The 8760-nt window shown below is 60.2% G+C and overlaps 1 protein-coding gene across 3 annotated transcripts; it reads right to left on the reverse strand.

The window, feature by feature from the left end:
* Window positions 1-1175: 1175 nt before the first annotated feature.
* Otx1 (orthodenticle homeobox 1) lies at window positions 1176-6959 on the reverse strand. 3 transcript variants are annotated; one of them, XM_042691257.1, is made up of 5 exons: window positions 6856-6959; window positions 6408-6476; window positions 4587-4783; window positions 3542-3693; window positions 1176-2289 (listed from the first exon to the last, which is right to left on the reverse strand). In XM_042691257.1, the coding sequence occupies exons 3-5, from the start codon at window positions 4681-4683 to the stop codon at window positions 1468-1470; spliced, it is 1071 nt and encodes a 356-aa protein (XP_042547191.1). In that variant the 5' UTR covers window positions 4684-4783; window positions 6408-6476; window positions 6856-6959; the 3' UTR covers window positions 1176-1467. The 3 variants fall into 3 exon arrangements, with proteins under 3 accessions (XP_042547191.1, XP_042547193.1, XP_042547192.1); XM_042691259.1 differs by lacking the exons at window positions 6408-6476; window positions 6856-6959 and having other exon boundaries at window positions 1468-1933; window positions 1964-2029; window positions 2114-2289; window positions 4587-4683; XM_042691258.1 differs by lacking the exons at window positions 6408-6476; window positions 6856-6959 and having other exon boundaries at window positions 1468-1933; window positions 1964-2029; window positions 2114-2289; window positions 3542-3705; window positions 4572-4683.
* Between the last annotated feature and the right edge of the window lie 1801 nt (window positions 6960-8760).

An 8760-nucleotide genomic window follows, 5' to 3' on the forward strand; every position in this document is an offset into this window, starting at 1 on the left:
AAGAGGAGAGAAGGGGACTGCCTTACATTTCAACAAGTAATTTGAGATCTTCACATCGGACAAATCAAATTTACAAATTACTTTCCCACCTACTGGACGAAGCGGCCGAAACCAAAATTGATATACTGGCGTGCAGGGCTCTCCGCAGATTTGGGAGAACGAAGGCGCACGGGGAACTCACTAGACAAAACAAGGATGATGGAAGAGAAGCCGACGGAGGAGAGGGAAGGGGGCTTGGGGCCTGGGTCTGTTATTTCCACAATGCTGAAATCTCGTCTTTTGGTTTTTGTTTGTGCCTTTTGGTCTGGGGTGTCTATGCTGGAATCGAGCCCCGGCACTTGGGAGGGGTGAGAGGACTCAGCCTCATGCCCCAGCCCAGTACCCCCCCCCCCCGTACCCTAATATGGCTGTTTCCTCCACACTCCTGATCCTCGGCGCCCAGCTTCCTGGAACCAAGCGGTTCTCCTTAATAAATACACAGAGGGAGATGTGAAGAGGGCCGGACAGCTTTGTAGCAACAGAAAAATAAAAAGCGCCATCGATTGGGGGGGAAAGGGACAAAGGGAAAATAGCTTTTGCTCTTGTTTTATATATATATATATGTATATATATAATGTGCTGTATATATCTTAAAGTTTCTTGGGCGCTAAGACGTGAATAATGCTCAGTTCAACCAACAGCAACTAAAAAGTTTAAGTGGTCCCTGGAACGGACCTGACTATGTACAGCATTCCCGCCGAGGCGAGGCGGAAGCTTCAACCAGTCCAGCGCAGGGCGCGGGGCAAGGCTGTGCGATGGGGGGGGGGGGGGGGGGGACCGGGTAGCGATCCTGCCCGCGGTGCCCAGCGCACCCCACTGGGGAGGAGGAAACGCCCGGGGAGCGCTGGCATGCAGGCGGGGAGCGGGGTGGAGGCAGCTGAAGAGATGACAGTCCGTGGGGGCCAGAAACACTTTTAAGTGGTCGTTTGGATTCGGAGCACTGTTGTGGGCGCACGCCAAGGCGTAGATAGGCGCCGGTTCGAGACTCCAGGGTCCAGAAAGAATAAATTAAAGTATTGAGCTCAAACAGAGGGTCGAAAGGAAGAGCCTGGAAGGCTGCAAGTGCATCGTTAGCTGTCCAGAACGACTGGAAGGGGCTGGTGGGGGGGTAGGGTGTCAGGATTTCCGTAGGGGTTGGGACAGCACACAGCTATCCAGTAAAAGAACATGGGCCAAAGCGATCACCGCCCCCTCCCCCCATCCAAGGGGCGGGCAGGTTTGCATCCCCCCCCCAAAAAACCAAAACAAAACAGGTGGCACAAAGATGGGAGCGGCGGTGCGGGCAATGGGCATCATGTTCCGAGGCGGTGAAAACTTCAGTTTTGGAGAAGCCGAGGCAAAGGCGGGCGGTGCAGCAGCAACAGGACGGGGACCACAGAGGGCGCAGGTAGTTGCGTTTCTTCTCCTCTTCCTCTCACTCCCAGGGCCTCACAAGACCTGGAACCGCCATGACGCTTGGTCCTTATAGTCCAGACAGTCGGGCGAGTTGAAGTTGAGTTTCCAGGCGGAGGAAGCAGCGGCAGCGCCAGGCTCCTTGTAATCCAAGCAGTCGGCAGAGTTGAAGGCGAGCCCCGAGCCCCCGTAACCTTGGTGGTGGTGGTGATGGTGATGGTGGTGGTGGTGGCCTGAAGACTGGCTCAACGGGTGGTGCGCGTGCGGGTGGTGGTGGTGGTGGCCGGCCATGGAGGAGGGCGCCATGGGGCTGAGCTGGTGCGGGTGGTGGTGCGAGTGCATGGGCGCCAGGTAAGAGCTGCAGTCCACGCCGCCGAAGTAGGACGAGGAGGGCGCGGGGTAGCCCTGGCCGTAGCTGCCGCCCTGGCCGTAGGACATGGGGTAGGAGGCGGCGGCCGTGGCCGCCCCGGCGGCCACCGAGCGCTGCATGCAGGAGGCGTTGCTCGGCGCGGCCAGCGGCTCCGGCACGGACACGGACGCCGGCGCCGAGCCAGGCGAGATGGAGGCCGGGCTCCAGATGGACGAAGCCGCCGGCGTGCTCAGAGACGACGCGGCCGCCACCGCCGGGTTCCCGCCCAGGCCCGCGGCTGCGGCCGCCGCCGGGTTGGCGGAGGCGCTGGACGCCGAGCTGGACGAGGAGGCCGAGCTGGACACGGCGGGCGGCGTGAACTGGCCGCTGCTCTCGGAGCCCGAGCTCTCGCGCACCGGGGAGGACTTCTTCTTCACCGGGCGGCTCTTGGTTCCGTTCCCGCTTTGCTGCTGCTGGCGGCACTTGGCGCGGCGGTTCTTGAACCAGACCTGCAAGCCGGCCCGGGGGGGGGGGGGCGGGAGAGTGGGTTGAGGGTGGGCGAGTGGCGGGGTTAGACTCCTCCGCCCCCCCCCCCACCCTCGGCCCCAGCACCCCGCCCCGGATCCCGCGTCCCGTCCTCTCCCCACCCCCCCCGCCCCTCCGCGGCCCGGGCCCGCCAGACCCTGCTCCCTCCCCCATCCTCCGCTGGCTGCCCCGCCGCGCGGCGCACCTCCCCATCCCCAGCTCCGGAGACTCTGCCCCGCCGGGGGACTTTCGCGCCCGTCCGGCCAACAAGTTCAACGGTCCCCAAACTGCCGCTGATGGCTGCCCCTCCACAGCCCCTCGTGTTTGGAGAGCCCCGTTTTCTCTGCGTGGATAGAGCGCAGGAGTGCGGGGCAGTCACCAAGTCTGGGGCCCGGCGGGTGGCACTCCCTTATGGGAGCCGGGGCAGGGGGAAGGTTTAGGTGGGAGAAGAAGCGAGGCTGGAGGGGAAACCGAGGCACTATTCCAGTACCGGGGCTTCTTGGGAAGGAAGCCTGGGTGATATTTCGTTGTTGGTTTGTTTGGAGTATTTAGGTAGGGAACCAAATAGAATAGCCAGTCATAAAGTGCCCACTCCTCTTGGAATACCCAGCATTTCATTCTTGGTCCTTTTTCCAGCCTCTAGGGAAAGAGGGCGAGACAAAAGACCCTTTCAGAGAGTTCTGAGTTCTAATCCAAACTGTATTTTCGGAGCGCTTTCATCTCAAAAATAGAAATAGCACAGCCGGCAGCCAGGTTTTACACTCGGCAACTGCTCCGGGCAAAGGAAGTGTGTGCTCAGGCTGCCGCCACTCCCGGGACACACTCCCGGGCGGAGCACCAGGCTCCAGCTGAGCTCTGCCCCGGGACTGCCGGCGGGCGAGGCGGGACACGCCGCGGGGAAGGGCGCAGACCCAATTCAGGCCTCACCAGACACACTGAGTCCTGGGGCTGCCGGAGAAGCGCGGCCACGTGGGGGACGCACGCAGGAGCCTGTGACTTTAGGAGCCTACCTGTCCTCCCGAAATCCTTACAACCACTCGGCACACTTGAAGGAGGGCCAAGGACTGAATCCAAATCGTTCAACTTTGTTCCCCCTCTGGCTGACGCCCAGCGCTAGGGGGAGTCCGTGAGGGGCTTGCCCAGCCTATACTTCTGCCCCCCACCCCCAGACCACCCTCCCACGACCCTTCCCGTCTGGCCCTGGCTCTTGGCAGCCCTCCCACCAGGAGCGCGCACCTGGACTCTGGACTCGGGCAGGTTGATCTTGAGGGCCACCTCCTCACGCATAAAGATGTCAGGGTAGCGAGTCTTCGCGAAAAGCGCCTCGAGCACGTCCAGCTGTGAGCGCGTGAAGGTGGTGCGCTCCCGCCGCTGCTTGCGCGGGGTGGCTGCGGGGACAGGCAGAGGCGCCTCCGGTCAGCGGTGGCCACGTGGACTGACGCGAGCAGCCCTGGGCAGGCCCCCTTTCTACAGGCCTAGAACGTGGCCACTGTAATCAAAGGCCTAGTTCCCCGAGCAAAAGAATCTGCCTTGAAGGACCAGCCTGAAGGCCACAGGTGGGAGAAAGTGCCACTATTCCACTCCAAGACAGGAGAGCTAGCTCCCTCCCCGCCGCTCTGAGGTTTAAAAGGAAGAAAAGCCACACAACTTCCCTTCCTTCACATTTCCCTACATAGCCACCAACTCCCTAGCTGGGGACAAGAGGGGTGCAGAAAACACCACCTAAAAAAAACAACCCAACACTTTCAGGGCAAATAAAAGAGGGTAAAAGAGTAGGAGCCAGAGAAAAAACACAAGACTCAGTTGAAGCAGTCCTCCATGCCAGCACAAAAGTTGGTGCAGGTCACTGGTTGTAAGGGACAGTTTGATTAGAAAAGGCAGCCACCACCCTCGACCTTCTCCTGTTCAACCCAACAAGTCCAATAAGGGAACTTTTGCTTTTAATGTCACGGTCTAGGGGTGACCAGATTCCTCATTTGAGGATGGAGGGCAGAGAGAAATAGACCCACAAAACAATAGCGGCGCATAAGAAACGAATCTGGGGTAAACACTCTACATGGAGGAGCCCACAATAGGAGACAGGTTGCCAATACTGCTAGCTCTCTATGTGCGCTGGGGCCTTTCAAAGTCCTGGCCACCACAAGGGCCTGCGGCTCTAACTCTGGGGCCTGCAGCGGGTCTCCCCTATCCCGTTCAGAGACAACACAGGTTCAAACTTGAGAGTCTGGGAACTCAAACATTTTCAGAGACTAAAGTGTATGGTCAAAGGGCCACTGCTCACCCGGATAGCCCACAGAGGGGTGTAGGAGATCCATGGCAGGCCCGGCTAGGCCCAGTCCATTCATTCCATATGGAGGTTGTTTGAGGTAAGACATCATGCTAACAGCTGGATGGAGGTGCCCAGACGGATCCAGGGGGCCTAGGGCTAGGAGCAGCTCAGAGCTCCCACCTCGAAGTGGTTTCTTCTGGGGGCCTGGCCTAAGGGAAACAAGAGACACATCAAAACCAACACTCAGCTTCCAGCCACTCCTTCAGCGTCCAGGTTGGTCAGGATAGGCAGGCTGTGCAACCGCCCAAGGCAGTCAGTCCCTCTCAAGGCCTTGGCTGAGCGATCACGCTTGGCTTCTTTAAAAAGTAAACTTCTTTCTGGATGTCCTGGCCTCTTTTCCAGCTTGGTTTGGGCCAAGGGTGTAGACAAGACTGAGGAGTGGTTAGAGGAAGAAAAAAAAAAAGCGACCTGGCTGGGAAGGTTAGAGCCTGAACCTGCAAGGGTGCAAGATCCCAAGGACAGACAACATTTTGAGTTCGAGCTTCGTATTGTTCAAGCAAATATTCTCTCGCCGTGCCACCCAGGAAGGGTTGTTTCATTTCGTTTCAAATGTTTATTAAGAGGAGGGCAAAAAAGGTAGGTACTACAGCAGGCCAAGGTGAGACCGGAAGGCTGGCTAGCTTTACCTAAGGCTCTTGGGGATACAATGCCCACGTAGGATACCTCGCTCTTTCAAAGATCTCCAGGCCTGCGCTGTTGCCAGTGCCCCCGCAATCACCATTGCAGCTGCCCGCCCTGTGTCAATCACTACTAAAGGAAGGCTCACCCACAGTCCCCCCGGTGCCCCAACCGCGGTTACGGGCCCAGGCCCCTCGCAGGTGGACAGAGAGCGCCGAAGGGGCCGGTGTAGAAGTGGCAGTTCTAAGAAGCCGCCGCCCGAGGTCAGAGGTGCACAGATGCGGCCCACCGCCCTTCTTCGCGGCGCAGAGGGAGCCTTCTTGTAACCAAGTCTGGCCGTGCCTTACCAAGTCTCTTCAGAAGAGCAAGGATGACCCGGCCAAAGCGTCAAAGGCTCTCGGGGATTGGGGGAAGCCTGGGCACAGCAGGTCGTGTGCGTTCCCTGCCATTCTACTACCTGAGCCCGAGGCCTCAGGACCCGACCCAAACGACAGAACTAGGCCTCAAGCGGTAAAGCTGGCTCCGAACAGAGCTGGGAGGTCGAGGCTCGGCTTCTGCAGCTGCTCTCAACCCGTGGCGCTCCTCTCAGGGGGTAAAGAAGGGGGTGCTGGGGTGTAGGGCTGGGGCCGTGGAAGGCCTTCTCTTTCTACCCGTTTCGCGGGGGATCCTGCAAAGCAGGCCGGGAACCCAGGCTAGGAAATTCGGGGAGAGAAGCCTGGGCTAAAGAAGCTCCCCATCCCAACCCCCCCCACCCCCCACCCCCGTCCTCTGGGACTCACGGGCTTGGGCCCAGCTTGTGGAGAAAGGGGCGAAAAGGAAACCATCCGGGGCTGGCTCTTAAGCCAAAGGAAAACAGCTCTTAGGGCACCACCGTTCTGCGAGGGTGCACGGTGAGTTTTCAGACTTTCTCCAAACTTAGCACCCCAGCTCGGTTACTTCGGAGGAGGCGGGGGGGGGGGGGAAGGGGGCGCCCGGCCGCACTAACGATCTGGGGTCCCCGCCGCACTCGGGAAAGGAGTGGGGTCACCCCCCAGCCCCGCCCACCTGGCGAGGACCTGGGAAGCAGCGAGGGTCGGTTTGAGGAGGGGTGGGGGGGAGGCCAAAGTAACTAACGCGATCCCGGAGTCCCGCGCGGCCCCACTGCCTTTTCCTTACCTGCCCTCAGCTGCCGGGGCGGCTCACCATCTACCTCACGCCCTCTCTGTGCCCCTGCGGGCAGCCAACCTGCAAAACAGAGGGGCGCAGGGATCACTCCTGCGGCCGGCCCAAGACCCCGGGATTCTTTCTTTCCCCCAACTTCCTTCTCTCTCTCTCTCTCTCTCTCCCTCTCCTTTTCCCGTAGCTTTGTGCGTGTCCCTCCAGGTTTCACTTTATTGCATAAACACTTTTGTTTGCAAAAGCCCCACACGCTTCCAGGACCGGACAGTGCCCAGCCGGGGACCATGCGGAGGGGCCGCCGAGGGGGAGGAGGGGGATGCCAGGGGCAGAGTTGGGGGCGGCCCGCGGCTGCCGCTGCACTCCCCGTGCTAAGCGGAGGCGGTGAGGACCGACCGGGGAAGTCCTGCGGAGTCATTTGGCAAACTAAATAAATCAAGCGATTTACCTTGTCGGAGTGGCTTGTCTTGCTCTGTTGTTTAGGTGATTGGAAATGTAGCCTGATGAAGATTGATCACCTTTCTACTGCCCTCCCCGGGTATGTGAACGCGAGGCGAGTGCGTAATGGGGCAAGGCCGCCAATCGGGGGCCCTGCGCGGGCTGAGTGACAAGGAGCCGGGCAATGGCAGCGCGAGCCGGGGGTTACCTCCGCGCGCCCCCGCCCTCCCCCGCCCCCCACACCCCGCCCTCGCCGCCCGCCCCGCCCCGCCCCGCCCCGGCCGCGCGCTAACTCCGGGGCTCCGCTGGCGAATTCCGCGCAGAGCGAGTTGAGCTGGGCAAAGCCCAGAGCCCTCGGATTTCGAGGCCTGCCTAGGGCCCCCCCTGCCCTTCTCTCGCCCTCTCGGCGCTTCTCTGAGAGTGGCAGAGAGAGGGGGCGAGGTACTGGATAATCGGTTCTCTCTCTCTCTCACCCCCCTCCCTGTCTCGCTATCTCTCTCCCCCCCCCCCTCTCCCGCGCGCGCGCGCGGCTCGGGGCTCCATAGCCAGGGTGTAGGCGCGAGGGTTCGGGGGCGGCGGGCTGGAGGAACGCGGGCCCCTGGCCCCTCTCGCGGCGCCTTGGGCCCCTGTGTCTGCTTCTTCCGAGTCTCCACCTGCCGACCGGCGCCGGGGGCGGCTGCTGCCCGCGCAGACTACTTTTCCGAGCGCGGGAGCAGTTCGGGGCGCGCCGATCCCTGCTCGGCGGCCCGGGAAGAGTGCGCGCCGCGGACGCGCCGCCACTCACCAGCGCCTGGGCGTCTCCAGACGGCCCCGGCCCCTCCGGGGGTCTTCGCACATCTCAAAGTCTTCTTCTGAGCCGTTGGAACCCAGGTCTCTTTCCCCTCACTCGTACAGCTTTCTTCTCAATCGTAGGGTTTTGGGGTAGGAAACTTTATTTTTCACACTTGTTTCCTTCCACGTCTCCACCCAGCAGACACGATCCGCGGGAAAACGGATCCACCGGACCCCCGCCCCCAATCCGGCTCCTCAATCCCCCCCCCCCGCCCCAAACTCCAGAAGCCTGCTGGAAGCGATTTTTCCCGTTTAGTCCGTAACTGGCAAACCCCATGCTCCGTGGAACAAACTTGCCAAACACGTCTACCAGTGTTGGACTTCTCAAAGCTTGGGGGAGAAAAGAAAGGAGAGGAGGAAAAAAAAGAAAAGGTTTTCGACCCAACCCTGAGCCAGACGATTCTTTTCAATGGCACCTCCTACTGAATATTAGGGACCACTTTTCTACCTTTCGAGGAATTCCTACCCCAGCCTTGTCATCGCCCCCACCCCCCACTCCCATAGGTGCAGGAAAAGTTTGAGCCGCCGTGAGCGCGAGGGCGAGTCGGGGCCGCCGGGCGCGCCGCGCGGGCCGCGGGGTCGGCACCGGGCTGACCCGGCGCTCGGGCGGGGGGGTGGGGGGCGCCGAGTGAAAAGGGACTGCGGCCGTCGCTCATCAAAGTGCTTCCCCCTCCCCCAAGCGACACTTTTCCTTTGGAGTCCGAATAAAATACGGTAACAGAATATGATGGAGGGCACACTGTTTCCTTAACTGCTTCTCAAAGGACCCGGGAGATCTTCTTAGGACCTTTAATAAGGCTTTGGTCGGTTCTTTTGTTGATCTCTCAAAATCAACTCCTTCTAATTGAAGTTGGAGCTGAAAGCGAGCTAATGTTCAAAGAAAGTGGCCGCCAGACCAACGAAATTACATTTTTCCCCCTTTTAACGATGAGGGAACATCGAATCAAAGAGGCAGGGAAGGAGGGGTGTGAGTGGGGGGACAGGGAGGAGAAAAGGAGGTTTTACAAGATCCTTCTCTGGTTCACAAAAGTCAGCGACACGGGCGCTTCTCTCTAGAACAAAGACACCGCGGCCCATTCACAAA

Source organism: Dipodomys spectabilis, unplaced genomic scaffold, assembly GCF_019054845.1.
Source record: "Dipodomys spectabilis isolate Male_0828 unplaced genomic scaffold, ASM1905484v1 ptg000141l, whole genome shotgun sequence".
Taxonomy (NCBI): Eukaryota; Metazoa; Chordata; class Mammalia; order Rodentia; family Heteromyidae; genus Dipodomys; species Dipodomys spectabilis.

What these genes read in the sequence shown, in the direction of transcription:
- Otx1 (XM_042691257.1), bottom strand. Translation starts at nt 4,683, where the DNA reads ATGATGTCTTACCTCAAACAACCTCCATATGGAATGAATGGACTGGGC. An exon ending in CCCCTCTGTGGGCTATCCGG is followed by an intron (nt 3,694 to 4,586) that starts GTGAGCAGTGGC and finishes CTGTCCCCGCAG; the next exon opens with CCACCCCGCGCAAGCAGCGG. An exon ending in TGCCCGAGTCCAGAGTCCAG is followed by an intron (nt 2,290 to 3,541) that starts GTGCGCGCTCCT and finishes GCCGGCTTGCAG; the next exon opens with GTCTGGTTCAAGAACCGCCG.